At 42.0% G+C, this 17,289-nt stretch overlaps 2 protein-coding genes across 2 annotated transcripts in view; one reads left to right on the top strand and one right to left on the bottom strand.

Moving 5' to 3' along the window:
- TNKS (tankyrase) overlaps nucleotides 1-16,410 on the top strand; it is a 209,908-nt gene extending 193,498 nt beyond the window's left edge. Inside the window, exons 22-27 of the mRNA XM_059156236.1 lie at nucleotides 381-478; nucleotides 2,016-2,090; nucleotides 2,975-3,080; nucleotides 3,817-4,003; nucleotides 6,854-7,010; nucleotides 10,717-16,410. Coding sequence (XP_059012219.1) covers nucleotides 381-478; nucleotides 2,016-2,090; nucleotides 2,975-3,080; nucleotides 3,817-4,003; nucleotides 6,854-7,010; nucleotides 10,717-10,803 — 710 coding nt within the window. The 3' untranslated portion in view covers nucleotides 10,804-16,410. The remainder of the gene's footprint in view (nucleotides 1-380; nucleotides 479-2,015; nucleotides 2,091-2,974; nucleotides 3,081-3,816; nucleotides 4,004-6,853; nucleotides 7,011-10,716) is intronic.
- Nucleotides 1-17,289, bottom strand: part of DUSP4 (dual specificity phosphatase 4) — a 277,349-nt gene that overhangs the window by 236,593 nt on the left and 23,467 nt on the right. The gene's annotated exons all lie outside the window — the stretch shown is intronic.

The following is a 17,289-nucleotide window of genomic DNA, read 5'->3' on the forward strand; positions in this document are numbered from 1 at the left end:
TGTGAGTGGCCGTTTCAAGCCATCTCACAGAGTTTTTACAGGATAATTCTTGGATTTTAGACCTGACTGCATTGTGATTACAATGTGTTTCTCTTTTCTATCAGACATAGCTGCATGTATGTTTATAATAGAATTCTGCTCAAATAGAAATTGTTGAGCCATGCTGGGGAACTCTGTAAAACAGATCAAATTGATCCCCAATCCTCTCTCCATTACTTCTCTTGTCTTTGGATGTATTTGTTCAATAGAACCTTATATATGAAGGTCACATTGCAAATAATTTAAATTTCTTCCAAAATATCATTATTTATGACAAAGTCGTCCCTAAAATTGAGCCTGAATAGTGTGGACTTTAATTCATTAATTTTTCTTTCCTACAGGCACCAATCCTTATTTGACGTTTCACTGTGTTAATCAGGGAACTATTTTGCTGGATCTTGCTCCAGAAGATAAGGAATACCAGTCAGTAGAAGAAGAGGTAATGTACATCAACATTTCTAATTCTCTTTTCCTGAAGTCTGTGGTTAAGCCTATTTTTTCAGTAGAGGTAAGCTTGTCTGACAGTGTCTTAGGATCACTCGCCTCTCTGTCATCCGAACTGCCTTAGCCATTGCGGTGGCGTACTGCCCACGCTCAGGGAGGACCGTGGATTAGGGTCTACTACAGGGTTTTCCCATCAAAAGCCTAGGGTTTCAGTGGACGGGCCACAAGGGTCTCTTCGTCCCAGAGACTTTCTTGAAATCAGGCAAGTAGGAACCCTATTAGAACTATTTGCTTGTGGTGTTCAAGTGCTACTAGGCAAGTGAGAATCTTGTCTCACATACAGCAAATACCTTCTTATTTTTATTTTCACGCAAAGTTATAAAATGGGATGATAAAATAATACACCTACTTTTCCTGTTCGCCTGTGAAATCTGCCTCATAATTCAGTCGCCTTTCCCGACTTCAGTCACTGTGTTAAAGCACTATCCCTCCTGCCAGACAGACACCGCAGAAATTCCCTCCCTACTCTGGCTTCCCCCTCATTTCTTACACATAATAAACAGAGTGCCTAATGTCATTATCACAATAAATAAGCCACCTAACTAATTCTGTTATTTTGCAGAGAAATGCATGCCTGAGTCTTTTTGTTTATTTTCTACCTTTTAACTAGAGCTCACATTATTCTCATGCTGGGAAGTCTGGACCTGTTACCGTAGGGAGGGTTTTCGGCTCAGGCTTGGCCAGTCTGTAAGGGAAGTGTAGCACCTTCCAGGGGCTTCCTGCCTAATCATCCTGTTAGTGGTTAGCAGATTTGGAGACTAATGTCCAAAATGTGATGAATAACTTTGCAAACAGAGCAATAAGATAGAGAATTAACACTTTTGAGTCAATTCTATGAGAAACTTGGATCTTTAGAACATTTTACTTTTCCGTAATCCTTTTGAATTTGGAGAGCGCATGAAGAAAGAGTACCACTCAGAGCGAAGTTACTCTGCTTAGTTAACCGGCACACCCAGCTTCTCTTGGTCACGGAAATGTTCTTTGATATCCCAAATTGATAATATGGTCTGTTTCACCCAGGGAACAGAAGTTTATTGATTTTTTTTTTTAAATTCTTTGTTGTTTATTTGAGCATTTGTTTAGTGAGTATTCGTCAAATGTGAGCTTAAATTTGACTTAATCCCAATGTTGCTTCGCATTCTCAGTAACATAAAATAGTAATGTAGATAACTTAATGTGATGTTTTATTTCTGTGTTCCCCATTGTGCTTACAGGAAAATCTTCCAAAGCTTTTACTAAAAAATAAAGAGAAAATGCAGAAGTTTAATATTTATGTCATGACTACTTTCTCATCAGAAATACCCATTAAACTCTGGTGAACCTCTTATAGTCAACTCCTATTTATTTATTAGCCCTGAGTCTGAGACTCATCAGTAAAAAAGTGTAACAGAAGTGAATGTTGAAAACAGAGGAATGTCTTTAGAATTATATACTGGCATATTTCCAGAAAGTTCTGTTATTTTGTTCTGTAGATGCAAAGTACGATCCGAGAACACAGAGATGGTGGCAATGCCGGTGGTATCTTCAACAGATACAATGTCATTCGAGTAAGTCGTTAAAATTTCAGGGTGAAAATTGGATTGCAGGGCATATCTGAAAATTAAATCTAGACAATGAAAAGTTTTTTTAAAACGTCCTATTTTTAAACTGTCGAGATAATCAGCCATCTGTTGCCTGGCAGTCAGGTGTCACTTTCCACTAATCCCTCAAGACTGTATTTCACCAGAAACAGAGACTGGATGGAAACAGGAAAGCTACAGACAGAAGGCTAGATCTCCTAGGGTTGGTGGTACAGATTCAGTGATGAGATGCAGCTTGCCCACAGATTTAGACCAGAGCTGACAGAGTTTTTATCACCACTTCCGAGTACTTTGAAGGCCTGGTTTTCAATCTGAGTCAGTGATTATATCAGAATACATGTATCTCTTAATTTCAGTATCTTAATTTATAACATGGGATAGATGTGCTTTTTTCAAAGGAGCATCATAGAGATATATAAAACCTGTTGAGAACTGACTACATCCTTGGAAGTTACACCAGTGCCCCTCAGAATTCCCTGGAGAGTTTTTAGAGAGCTTTTAGAAGAATGCAGATTTACAGGCCCCTGTATCCCAACATTCAACAAGTCTGGGAGGAGTCTCGGAATAGCTATTCTTTTCTTGAACTCCTCAGGTGATTCTGAGGTACAACCAGGTCTAGTGCAGAAATAATAACCAAAGCCATACCTGAAAATTTTGTCACTAACAGCCAGAATGTTAACTTAGTTACACTGCCCTGGCAACTTTATCCTTTTTAAATAATGTTTTAAGCAAAGGAAACAAAAGCCAAGAATTGAACCTTTCTCAAAGAAAACATACTTTTCATTTTAAATTATAAACTACTAACTAACATCCATTTCACTAATTTGCTTCTTTCTCCCTTATCCTTAAAGATTCAGAAAGTTGTCAACAAGAAGTTGAGGGAACGATTCTGTCACAGACAGAAGGAGGTGTCTGAGGAGAATCACAACCATCACAACGAGCGCATGTTATTTCACGGTGAGCGGCGCGCCTGTCTCTATCTCTTGGGCTTTTGCGATTTCCAATAAAGTGGAAAGCCTGTGTTATTGACTATATTAGTGTTGTGCTGAAAATGGCTGGTTTTGATTTTTTTTTTTTTTTTTAATTATGTGTCAGTACAGTTTGCTAATGCATTGCATGTTAGGACAGGCTTTCCAGGGTGTGTAGAATGAGAATAACTTATCTGGAATGGTTTCAGAACTTGTACTGCAAGTTGAGCCATCTAGATAGTGAAATATTTTCATTACAGTTTAGCATAATTGTTTTCAGTTTATCAGATTATCTGTTTTTGTGTAAAGTAAGATTGGCATAAAATCTATATTTTTAAAGCCACAGGGACTTTGCCATCTTTTTTGGGGGGAGGGGGTGGAGGAGCAGAGGGAGAGAAGGAATCTTAAGCCTCTATGCCCAGCACATAGCCTGACATGGGGTTCAGTCTCACAACCCTGAGATCATGACCACCCGGGTGCCCCTGTCCTTCACTATCTAAAAATCTTATGCCATCCGCAAAAGCCACATTACATCCTTGCTTGGCAAACACTGGGTCCCTGCTAAGATTCCAGTACGAGAAATAATTTAGGTATGGTAGACCATCTTACAAGTTCATATACACATTATTGATAATATTAACCTCCCAAGTGCAAATAGTTTGTAGCTAATTGAGGTTCTAGAGAAGTATTCAAAAACACTGATCTTTCTGTGTTTCTGGTTTTAGGGTCTCCTTTCATTAATGCCATTATTCATAAGGGGTTTGATGAGCGACATGCGTACATAGGAGGAATGTTTGGTGCCGGGATTTATTTTGCTGAAAACTCCTCCAAAAGCAACCAGTATGTATATGGGATTGGAGGAGGCACAGGCTGCCCCACACACAAAGATCGGTCATGCTACATATGTCATAGGTAAGTGTCTTGCCTTTGGGATTGCTGTCCTCAGATCATGAGCCTCAGTCGTTCCTCAGGCTCTACAGAAGTCACTTATCCTCAGTGTTGTGACTCAGAGTGAATCACACCGGTTTGGGGTTGAATAGAAATAGCTGACCAACCTCTGCCCTAACAGGAGAAATGACACAGAGCTAATCGCCACGCTAGCAGAAGCCAGATACGTGTCAGCCAGTCCCAGGTTACGATGAAACTCCCTCCATCTTGACTTTCTCCCTGGGCTTCCCTTGCCTTGCTTCAGATTCAGAAAAAGAAAAGATTGAGAATTATTTCTGTTGAAGAACCTTTAGCTTTAGATACTTTTAAGCTAAGAGGCATAACTTCTGTAAACAAGTTGAATCTTTAATCTGTTTCTGATGTTGCTAGCTGTGCTTTAAGGCAGGATATATAATTTGCCTTAAAAAGTTCAATTTCAGAATATTAACTTTGGATGTAATAGTAAGCAGATGAATGTTAGCTTTTTAAATAAAATTTTAAAACTTAAATTCAAGAGAATAAGAGAATAATCTCTCTGAAGTCAGTGAAAAAAATACCATTCTCTTCCATGCCACTGGAGAAAACACAAAAGAATTGTACATTACAAAGATTACAGTTGATTGTATTTTTCTTTAAATTAACCAGATGGAAAGGTTACTTAGAGATCTTGTAACTCAGGGAAAACCCCAAAAAGATCCAGATAGCCTTGAAATTCATTATAGTTGTTGATCTTGAAACATCCTCTTATCCATTCCTTGATGAAAATCTTACAGCCACTAGCAGTTCTAGCTAGGATGGTTGCAGTATGTCCAGAAGGAACCTTCTTTCTAGTAAGGCCTCTGTGGTTAATAGCACAGAAAAGTTCCGATGGACGTGTGACATGCCGAAACTCTTGTTGCTGCAAACCTATCCTAAATAAGCACTGAAAGTGAACCTAGATGAAGATTAGCAGCTGCCCACTGCAATTAGACACATACGTTTATGTCTTAGTCAGGATTTCCTAGGAAGCAGAGCCTGAAGCAAAAGCTTATGTGCTAGCACTTTCTTGGCAAGTGCAGTACTGGAGAAGCTGGAGTGACGGCGCAGAGAGAAATAAAGCAGAGAAGGAGGCGGAGCGAAGACAGGGAGACGCGTCAGTGCGTTGGCCGGTTTCATAACAAGTGTGGTCTGTGGCTCAGTCCATGAGACTTCACCTTCACAGAGGCTGTGTGAACTCTAGTACACTGTGGGAGACCAGAGCTGAATTCACCTGCCGGCTCCTGTCTGGCACGGATCACCATTTGCCCCACAGGGCACTGCTGTCCCCCCACATGGGGCTGTTGTGTCTGCAGAACGCAGCATGACGCCCAGGGCTGGCCAGGGAGTGGACTGGAGCCGGTGCTCTCCACCGGCCCGTCTGCTGCCCACAGCTTCACGGGCTGGGCCTGCGTCTTCTCCTGCCCCCGCAGCGATGGGGGTGGGGGCTGGGGCAGGAGGCAAGGGCCTGTCTGTGTGATACATGGAGCAGCCATGGCAGTGGGCCGAGCAGACTGAGCGGGCAGAGTCCAGTGACACCGCCGTGCTGCCGTGACGTGGAGATGGAGCTCGGGCACCTCCCTCTGTCGCAGTCAGGCTGGGGCGCCTGGGCAGCTCCGGGGGTCCAGCATCCAACTCTTCATTTCCGCTCAGGTCATGGTCTCTGACCCGGTGTGAGCACGGAGCCTGCTTAAGATGTTCTCTGCTCCCCCCCCTCCTCCCCCTGCTTCCATGTGTGTGCTCTTGCTCGCTCGCTCTCTCTCTCTCTCTCTCTCTTTTTCTCTCTTAAAAAAACAAAAAACAAAAAACCTTTTCCGTGGGGACCTCCAAGAGAAAGCCGCTGACACGAGGCCAGTGCCCCGCAGGGTCATTAGGAATATTGTGCTGGAAAAGCCCGCCCAGGCAGGACCCAGTTATGCTGGGTTTGGCACGATTTGACTCAGAGTTGTATCTCTGGTTAGTTACAATGCAAAGATCATGCTCTATTAGTAAAAACAAACTATTGAATAATAACTATTTTACCCATTTAACAGTATGATCAATCTCACTGAGTAGTTAAAACATTTGTGGTTTATATTCAAGGCTTACAAACTTTGATTTTAAAGGGCTACCTAATATTTGCAGGCCATATGATCCGTCACAGTGATTGACCTCAGCCCTCGTAGTGCGGAAGCAGCCGCAGAGGACACGTGTATGAGTGTGTGGCTGCATTACAATAAAATTTTATTTACAAAAACAGGTTGCAAACTAGGGTTAGTTTATGTAATGCACTTTCTTTCCAATCAGCGTCTCTTGTCCTGTGTAATAGTCAACATCTTTCCCAATTGGTGTTTCACCCAGGTAGGATGATTTCCAGCCATACATTTAAACTAAGCACTTTGGTGTATGATCCACTTTTATTATCATTTATCTCACCCTGGTTTTTACTTCTTCATAATGAGTAAACCCCATCTGGATTTCAAATGGTGCTGCCTTCTGTGTATTTGCTTCAGTCCTCCTGCCCTCCCCGCCCTGGTTCATCCTCACAAGAACTCCATTTTTGCTAGGATTCCTCTTTTTCGACTAGTCAGAACTTGCTGGGTGTTTTCTGTCATTGATTCTGTAACCACACCAAACCTACTTTAACTATTGAGTCTTCTGCTTGTGGTAAACCAGGATATCAAATTCCATCCTGTCCATCCCTACTCAAATGCGAAAGTGACATTTTAAGTTAGCTTGCCTTGTGTTAAATAATTGTTTTAGAAAATTATCACACCTAAGAGTTCCGTCACTCTAAGATTTAATGCTTCCTTCAAAGCATTGCTTTCCTTTTTCCTTTAGGCAAATGCTTTTCTGTAGGGTGACCCTTGGAAAATCCTTTCTGCAGTTCAGCACCATGAAAATGGCTCATGCCCCTCCAGGACATCACTCAGTGATCGGGAGACCAAGTGTGAACGGGCTGGCATACGCCGAGTATGTCATCTACAGAGGCGAGCAGGTATGGTGCCCATCAGATCAGCATAACTGAGCTGCTGAACATGTCAGCACAGAGAGCAGAGAGCAGCTTCCATGTAAAGAATTTTCTTTATGGATGTACGTGCTACAGGCTGGTCATGTGAGTTCACTCTCAGTATTTCTGACTGTGGCACTTAACACAGAACAATAGCTTTCCGAGTGGTGAAGCCGTAGTGCATTCAGTTTCTGCCCACTGTGTAGGCTCCAAAGTAAAATTGTCAACAAGCAGGAAAACTTTCTATCATTTTCCAACCCAGCCCTTAACTCTCACAGTACTGCTAAATTCCTGTTGATTTGACTAAAAACAAAGATCAGTTTGTCTGAATTTAATCGAATTTCAAATGGTTACCTTAACTACGCTGATGGAAAATTGGGAGGGAGGGGGGGAGAGAGAGAGAGAGAAAGCAGGAATTAATTAAGTACAAGTAACGTAGGAAAACAGTATTTTATTACATGCCATCAGTCCTGGCCAGGTAAGGTATGGAGTAGCCATAGGAAAGACACACAAATCCTGAACTTCATTCACTAGATGTGTTGATGGTGATGGTATGGGCAAAGCAATGAAACTCCTTTAGGTGTGTTGTAGGATTGAGCAAATGAGTAAATGTGTTGATGTTTGATTTGGAAGCTGGGATTCTCACGGTAGAAGAAGGGGCATACAAATCTATAATGTGGGAATGATGAGAATAACTGTAGAGAGGGACTGAAATTGGAGATACTGATAGGAGCTCATTGCTCATACATGTATGTATGTTTGTGTACTTACGTGTATATACAGGGATGTGTGTAAGTGTATATATAGGTACATGTACGCATATGAGCATAGATATGCATATATTTCTTAGCACTGTCTCCTGAAAGCAAGGAGACCCCAAAAGCAGTGAGCATACCTAGACCTAGATCTTGGTCTCTAATACCATTCCCTACCAAAAGGAACCCAGGCTCTTTGAAGAAACCGCTAATTCCAGGGCTAGAGCAGAATAGGAGCAAGGTGAGCCTGGAACATCCTGGAAGTAATGAAGTACTCAAAGTTGTGTGGGGGGCATGTCACAAGGACACAGAGCCAGCAGGAAGGGGCTCCCACCGGCCAAATCTGGAACACTTTGATTACCAAAATAAATATAGTAATAAATTTTAAGCCTCTGAGAAAAAAAACAGGAGTCCATGATTCTGTAGTGATAACAAGTAGATAACTAGATAAATGAAGGGGCAAGGAAGGCTTTTGCTTGTAGCGGAAAGCCACGGGGAGGTGAGCGGATGTGGAGGAGTACTGGATTTGGAAAATCATCATCTTGGGACCATTGTGACAGGAATCATAAGTGGATGCTTAAACTAGGAGACAATTTTGATTATAAATAAAAGGATATTTGTATGGTCTTACGAACTACAAAGGAGAAGAAAACAGTAATTATACATTGGAGAAAAGGGGCAGTGCCTTGACCAGATGATCAAAAATAACATCACCAATAAGGGACAGATAGGAATAGAGTGTGCCCCAGATATGATACTCTGAGAAGAGTTCACCATTGTCTATGCAACATTGCAGCCAAGAATGTATAACCTTGTTCTAATCAAAGTGAGGAATGTTCTATTAAAAAAAAAAAAATGTGGGAAGGCTGGATTCTTCAGAAATGTCCATATGATAAAAGGCAAAGAAAGACTTTAAAAACTCTCCAGATTCAATGAAACCCAAGAGACAGGACAACTAACTTAAGGTCCTGCCCCCAGTTGGATCTGGTATTGGAAGAGAAACATTATTAAATCGACTGAGAACATTGGAATATGAATGATAGGTATTAAATTAAAGTAGTATACCAACTAAAATGATAATGTATAATTATACTTTTGTCCTTTGTATTCCTGCTGAGCCCCCCTCAGAAGGGACTTCTCCTTAATGAATCATCATCATAATAATGTTATAGTAGTAACTTACATTATACTGGATTCTTATTATGCCATACCTGTGTTAAGGTATGTTCCCTCTAAACCTACTTTGTTGAGAGTTTTTATCATAAATGGGTGTTGTACTTTGTCAGACGACTTTTCTACATCTATTGAAATGACCATCTGGTTTTTATCCTTTCTCTTACTGATGTGATGTCTCATGTTGGTTGGTTTGCAAATATTGAACCATCCTTGTAAGCCAGGAGTACTTCCCACTTGATGGTGATAAATGACTTTTTAAATGTATCGTTAGATTCAGTTTACTAGTATTTTGTTGTTTGTTTTGTAAAATATAAGTTAAGTCTTATGGTATTTGTCTCTCTCTGTCTGACTCACTTCACTTAGCAAATACCCTCTAGGCCATCCACATTGTCACAAATGGCAAGATCTCTTTTTAACAGCTGAGTAATACTCCGTTTTGTGTGTGTGTGTGTGTGTGTGTGTGTGTGTGTGTATACATATATACCTCACACCTTCTTTAGCCATTCTTCTGTCAACGGACACTTAGGTTGCTTCTGTCCTAGCTACTGTAAATAATGCTGCAGTGAACATAGTTGTTCATGTATCTTTTTAAAGTAAGTTCTTTTTTATCCTTTATTCTTTTTATTATCTTACTCCATATCCCTAAGCAAGTAATTTTTAAGTCATCATCCAGCAGATTCTTTGGGGGCCCTAAAACACTTACCTCACCAAAGAATACTAGTTTTCAGCCACAGAGCACTCTGAAATGCTCCCTTTAGTTGTATCATTATATTAGATGTAGGGTTGAAGAATTCTTACGTAACATACATAGTTTTAAGGGTTGTTTTTTTGTTTTTTTGCTTTTTTGTTTTTTTGTTTTGGCCCTCCACCCAATTGCCTTGGTAGTGATCTCCTCTAAGAAACAGTCTTTCCTTTCCAGATACAGAGCCTTTCATTTTACATACTTTAAGAAAAAGAGGCCAGAGAGAAAGAGACTAAATGGGGTGGCAAGTCTCAGTCTGAACCATTATGTTACCTGTGAAAGTTGCCTTTTATTAGTCACCTTTTATTTATTTATTTATTTATTTATTTATTTTTAAAGATTTTATTTCTTTGACAGAGAGATCACAAGTAGGCAGAGAGGCAGGCAGAGAGAGAGGAGGAAGCAGGCTTCCCGCTGAGCAGAGAGCCCAATGTGGGACTGGATCCCAGGACCCTGAGATCATGACCCGAGCCGAAGGCAGAGGCTTTAACCCACTGAGCCACCCAGGCACTCTTATTAGTCACCTTTTAAAAATGATCTCAAAACAGTTCCAAGTTACTGGTGACTCACCAGGCCTCACCCTTCCCTCTTCTAGCTCAGTGGATTATATTTGGGAGTAATTAATTTGAAATCAGTTCAGCCAAATTACTCTTTCCTTCACACTTTTATTGAACATATGCTATGTGACAGCAGTGTCAAGTGAGGTGGAAAAGAGAGAGACTTTCTCCTGCCTTAGTTTTCCCGGCCACGGCATGTGCATGAAGGATGAACACACTACTAAAGGGTGCTCAGAGTGGAAACCGCGTTACAGCAGTTGTCCAGATGATAGGGTCTAGACACATTTCTAGGCAGTACATAGGTCTGTCTGGCATGTGTGTGTTGTTCAGGCACCTGTCGATGGCCTGCCTTCGTGGGCTCTGGGGCGCGTGTAGAACACTGATGGGGACCAGCAGCCTCTGAGACGCCCACTGAATACTGTACTGCCCCAGGAGTGACTCGTTTCTCTTCTGGCCCTTTGCAGGCGTACCCTGAGTATCTCATCACGTACCAGATCATGAAGCCAGAAGCTCCCGCTCAGAGCGCCACAGCCGCCGAGCAGAAGACCTAGTGAACGCCCACGGGGAAAGGCCACAGCGGATTTGAACTTGGGACTGGATTACAGTGGATTGTTGCCAACAAAATCAATATTCCATAAATCCCAGACAGCTAGAAAGAAGCTGTCTTTGACAAAGCGTTGCGATAGTGATGAGGAGAGTATGAGCGACTGACCCGTACTCCACTGCTACTGTTCTCTTTGAGGAAATGTTTACAGGGGCAGCCTTTGACCATATCTCAGGCTCATTTGCGTTGCAGTCGTCCGTTTCCAAAACAAGATCGCTTTAATCTAGGCTTGGAAATGGGGGGTAAAAAAACCCATAACCAATACTTTCCCAAATTTCACACTTCACACACTACATTTGCTTTGTTCCATATGGCACGTGTATGTAAAAAATGTATACATATGATAGGCTCATTTTTAGTTGTTTCTAAACATGCATCATTGTCTTTTTTTATCTTTTCTTCTTTTCATTTTTTTTTATTTGTTTGTTTACTTTGAAAATGAGCCAGAGCCTTATTGAGGATATTTTGCACAGAGTCACACTGACTAAAATCATTAGCAATTCAACCGAAGCTTCTGGATGAGCAAGACTTAGTTTCCCCTTAGTTTTCACTTGGATTTCTTTTGTATCCGTACTTCTTATCATTGTAAATTGGGACAGGAAGGAAAACCATCACGTTTTAGCTTCTTTTTATGAATTGGCCAGTCTTCCCAGGGAAAGGCACAAAGGTCAGCCTGACCGAGGAGCTCCCCGAGTTCAGAGAAGTCGAAGCCGCTGAGGGCCCCTTGCTGCTCCTCATCACAGCCTGCCCTGGAGGCGTTCAGGCCAGTGCCAGAGACCCTGGAGGGAAAGGTTGGAGTGACCGGCCCAGGCTCATGAAACCGCCACACCGGGGGAGGGCTGGGGCGGGGGGAGCAGCGCCCAGACGAGCAGGGAGCGCGTGGTTCCCGGAGGCCGCAGCAGGGAAGGATCACAGGGCCGGCTCGAAAGGTCGTCCTCTGCGCTTCGCCTGACCACCTCCTCGTCGTCCCCAACATTAGCTGCCTTATTGCCAAATTCAGTGGAATTTTCGTACTTCATGAGAGTCACGATAATCTTTATTGTTTCTCCGATGTCGAAAGCTAGGATTCACGTCCTCTCTAGGAAGTAGGTGTGCGAGAGCTTCGTGTCTTCTCCAGGTTTGGGGGTTACTTGGAGGGAGGTGCTTCGAATAGTTTCTGTAGGTCCCGGCTCTGCATTTTCATACCATTTCTTCCAATCTCTTAACAGACAAGGAGAACAAAAACGGAAACCAAAGCTCTCTCAGTTATTTTTGTAAAGGAAGGTGGAGAAATACTCGACTGTTTCTTCAGGAAGTTGCCACTCTGTTTCGCGTGTTGTAATCAACATCTGCCCGGCGCACATTGTCGCTTTTGAAGGATGATCCATTGCACACCTCACACTGGCCCTTTGCATCTTAACTGAACAGCGAATTGGCTGCATTAATTTATTTACTTTGACACGCTGTGCATCTGCTCAGCTTTGAAGCAAAAAGAACATAAATATGTGGTTTAAAAAAAAGAAAAAGGAAAAACAGTGTGATGCAAACCTGCGATTTCAACTTGAGGTTCCAAAAACTAATTTGTGTTTAAATGCAGGCTGATTAAGCCATGACCTCACTTAATCTCCTAAAGGAAAATAAAATGGTGACAGGCAAAAATTCTAGAATAGGCTCTTAAAATATACATTTAGCTTTCTTTTGGGCTTGAGTCCAACGCTAGAACTAGGCATTGGGAACTAGTTTGAGTTTTGTAGCAGAATCTTGCATGGGTCCTCAACATGAAATCAAGAATTAGCCTCAGTTGTTGCTTCTATTGAAGTTTTAGTGACCCAAGCTGGGTGTTTGTGTCTTGGCTACTTGTTTAATAGCAGTAGAATTCCATGCGAAGCTTCCGAGTTTCATTTTGGTTAAGAGAGCTTTTTTTCCTCCTTCCCTTCCTTTTTTCGCTGTGTGTAACAGTGGGTGGAAGGAATGGCATCTGTGGTTTGCAGTAGCTGGGAAAGTGTGTATTACTTGCCTCCCCACTTAGATATAGTTTAAAATGGTAAACACAGCTGTGATTTCTAGTTCAGTAAGAGGGTGAACATGGGATAGGTATCAAAGCTTCATAGCTTTATTAAAAAGATAAGCCACTATTCGACTGTGGTTTTATGTCGTTTCCATCATACTAACTAGATTCATGGATATTTTCGACTTCAGCCTTACACTTGGGAAGTTAAACTGTGGTGCAGTATTTAAACTGCCGATGTTACGTATCTGATGTTCTGTGTGCCGAGTAAAGGTACTGTGTAAGGAAGACATTTGCAGTGCTTCTTGTCTTGTGATGATTCGAGTGTATAGTAGTTATTGAAAGAATGTGTATATATTATTCATCTGCTAAAGAGAATGGGTTAATTGATCTTTCACAGGAGCCAAATACATTTTTTTCAAAACTTGAAAACCAAAGGTCATCGTGAGTGCCCGCAAGGTAGTGAAAGTTGGAACTTGCATCTCTAGCAGTGCGAAAAACCCTTTGGAATATAAAAGCATGGCATTAACTTAGGCCAAAATCCATTTCATTTCTTGTAAATGCAGTATATAGGAGCACTAGCAAGTTGAGGAGTTCCAGTATGGCCTCCCCTGAAATGGCCAGCGTGTTTCCCAAACCAAACGCTGAGAGAATCTGGACACCTCCACCACTTTACTGCAGTTCTAAAATCAAATCTTCTAGACCCGGTGGTTCCAGTTGACTGGGTATGGCCAGCTGGGTTCTTGAGTCCTAAATGAAGCGTAAGTTAAGGCTCTGAGCTGGACGCTTTCTCCTCGTACTTGGCCGCCTTCCCTTTCCCCCACGTTGCTAGTCTGGAATTACAATTCGCTCCGGTAGTTACCTTTGACCCCATTCATTTTCCTCCTTTCTTCTTGAGTCTTGCAAAAGGAGACTGGACCTCTGTTTCCATATCACAGCCAGAACCGGGTATTGGGCCTCATGTGCTTTGCTCTGAAGATTCTGCCAATTTGTTAACAAATGACAGCATGGAAACCAGAGTTTTACTTCTATGCAAAATAACAGCAGTTCAGCCAGGATTCTTCCCTTTTCCTTCTTGGAATCTGGAATTTCTAGCTTTCCAGTAGCATAAATAGAATAAATAATACTAGGGTGTTTTCATGACCGCATCCTTGTGCTTCTTGACCTTGCTGTCAGCGGCTAGACTAATCTCCCTTTGCTCTCAAAAGAGCAAAGTGCATTGATCTATACAGAGAAATGCCTGAATAGGGCAAATAAAGTAATATAGATTCATAGTCTATTATTATAGTCTTTATACAAAAAATAACACTTTGGTGTACGCTCGAAGAGCAATAGAATGCAATAAGTCGCCTAGGATTTTCTTTATATCAGTTCATCTGCCAGATGCACACGGGTTATTGGCCATCGCTCACCCCCTCCTCCTGAACACGTGTGCTCTTTGGATCCCCGCCAACAGCCTTGCAAACAGAAATGGTGTGTGTTTCCAAGCACCTTGCCACCATTGTGGCCAGAACCCACTCGTAGGATAATGTGCGATAAGCAGCCTTCTTGCTGGGACATTTGTTGGGCAGTTACCTTCCAGAGAGCTGTAGACTTTAGTCGTTCAGGAACACTCAAAACTGACAGTAACACAGGCTTTCACGTGTCAGAAATTTCACTGAAAAGATGAAACTTAAACTTGTCCGATGTCAAATCAGTGACAGGAAAATGAAAATAAAGTTAATTGTGAAGATATTATTTGAGCTTTGGTTGGACACTTTAGCATATGACCAGGAAATGCTTTTTTAAAAAACCACCCTAAAAAGTAAAGCGTCTTCAGATACCGTGTATATTCTGAAATTAATAGACAATTAAATGTTTCTTCTTAAGAAAGCCTTAACTATGGCAGAAACTTTTTAACCTTTTATAGCCTAATAAATATAAACTTGTAATTCCATTTCTTAGTGTTTGAAAGGTGTCCATGAGTCAGGTGTGTCTCTACGTAGGTCACACCCGTGAGGCTGATTTAATGAGGGTCTGTTTCATAAGTAATGCTTCCTTACATGCCAAGGAGCAGATCTAATCAATCTCTCCCGATTTCTCTATGTCTGAAATTCCTCAGCTACCAGATATTCTGGTTTAAAGAAATGCTAGCAAGATTTCCATGGTCAGTGTTGTGTGTGGGGAACACAGCAGCATCTCAGGAAGATACCATGTGGGGTCTCCGTGTTGCCCAAGCTGTTTCTTAATCATTTTAAACCACAAGCCGTGGTTCTGAGTGCAAGGCAGTAGGAAGCTCCGGGTTTTATACCCTGTGAGACCAAACCCGTTCATGGTGTGACCGGTTTTCTACATCTGGCAGAGGGCCCTGCCTCCTTTGAAATAGGATTCACACCGCCCGGATGATTGCATTTGGACTTTTCCTTCATTCACGTTTTCTATTCTGCTCTACAGTTTTTACAGCTGCCCTACCACTCCTCTTTTCCAGCAGATTTCTAATGTTCTGCGATTCAGATTGTTTTGCTACTTTATACCTGTCTCCGCATTTCTGCAGGCAGCCCTGAAAACCCTTTGTTGATTCAGAGGGTTTGCAAAGAAATGCAGTTAACCTCTGGTAGTGGGGTGTCTCACACACACGCCCACGCCCCTCCCCAAGGTTCAGGATGAGAAGCTAGAAAACACAACAGTACAAACAGAACCAAAATCTTGGAGGCTAATAGCCTCAACCCAGAAGATGACCTTGACCCTTAACCATTGTACTCATTACACAATATTTAAACTCTCTTCATGTGCATATAATAACCTGCTTCTGCTTCCATTGTTTCGAGCTCATTGGTCTTTGTGGTAGTTGTATTTGTCTTTGATAGCTACAAACTGAAAAGGTACTTTTATCAACAAGGTTTCTCAAAAACATTTACAAAACCACCTTTGAGGAAATCTAGAATGTTTCCTGGCAACAGCCTTTGGAGTAGTAATGGTTATTTTCCCATTGTGGTGTTGTCTGTGTGAGTAACCATCGTAGTGACTCTTTGGTTCGTTATCGGTGTTGTTTTTATTTTTAGTCTCTGTGTGACCCACCAGTGGCAGGGGCTTCCAATCCCCTCTCTTTGTTTTTTTTTGCATTTGTCTGTCTGTAGGATTGCCAGATAAAATACAAGGCACCCAGTTACATTTGAATTTTGGATAAAAATAGTTTGTTAGCTTAAGTATGTTTCATGCATTATTTGACATATTTTTATGGTAAAAAAAAAAAAGTTATCTGAAATTCAGATTTAACTCAGCATCCTGGCTTTTTGCTTTGTTTTATTTCGTTTTACTAAATCTGGCAACCCTATCAATTTGGTCATGGGAAATCGCTCACAGCATGTAAATCCTTCTAGTCATCACGGTCTTCCACGTGGAATGGAAGACCTTTTTCCCAACGCCTTCTGCTTTCCAAAAGAGGGCGTCAAGGAACTTCACCTGCCTGCGTGGTGGGTTTCTATTTAAGACATCTTTATGATTATATTTAACCTGTAATTGTGCTTTGGCTAAATGTCTAACAGTACTTGTAACTGTTTAATATTCAATAAAAACATTTTTAAAATATACGGTGTCTGGAAAGCAGTCCGCTCTGAAGTGTCTTCATTTCCCTGTTGTTTCATTTCAGCCTGATCAGCCTTAACACGACTGAGCGCCAAGCGTCAGCATACCAGTAACGACGGTCCCTCTGCTCTTCCTACTGAGATCTGTGCCAACAGTGCCTTATCCGCATTTCTGGGCTCGCAGGGGAATTAGCGAAGTGCAGCAGAAGCATAGGCTCCTTCCAGAAATCGTTCTAAGTAAATAAAAATTAAAAAAAGAAAACAATAGCTCTGAAATGAAGGGGCATGGGCTCTCATGGCAGACCTCTCGCTGGCTCCCGAGGCAGCTCTGAGGCCTGGCACCGCTCGCTCTGCGGACTCAGTCCCTCCCCTGTTCCCAGCACGAGACCCACCTCTTGCACAGCGCCTGGCCCCTAGCATGAAAGAAATTGTTTCCTTTTCTTCCATTGTCCTCTCTCTGTGCCTAGTGACTCATTGGTAGCAAATTGGAAGCTAGAATTTCATCTGTAACTTCTTTGCCAGAGGGAGTGTCAGAGTCACAAGGAGACAGAATTAAGTACTTGAAAGCATGCTAATAACCCTACAAATAACAAGACCCATCCCTGAGCCCTAATTGTTAGGAGTGAGTTGGACAGTTTGGGAGTCAAGGCCAGGGTCCCCAGCAAGACAATCAGGACAGCTACAATGAAACAGCACTAACATCCTATTCTGCAGCTTAGACAGGACCGCACCAGCATTCTGCTTCGCAGCCTTTGCAGAACTGACTGCTGCAGAATGTCCTAAAATGAGGCAATGCACCAAAAAGCACTTGTCAATATCACAGGCAGGGGCAGTTGAGACATGAGCCACCCCTGCCCCCCCCCATGTCAGCAAAAAGACCACA

Source organism: Mustela lutreola, chromosome 18 (assembly GCF_030435805.1).
Source record: "Mustela lutreola isolate mMusLut2 chromosome 18, mMusLut2.pri, whole genome shotgun sequence".
In the NCBI taxonomy this organism is placed as follows: Eukaryota; Metazoa; Chordata; class Mammalia; order Carnivora; family Mustelidae; genus Mustela; species Mustela lutreola.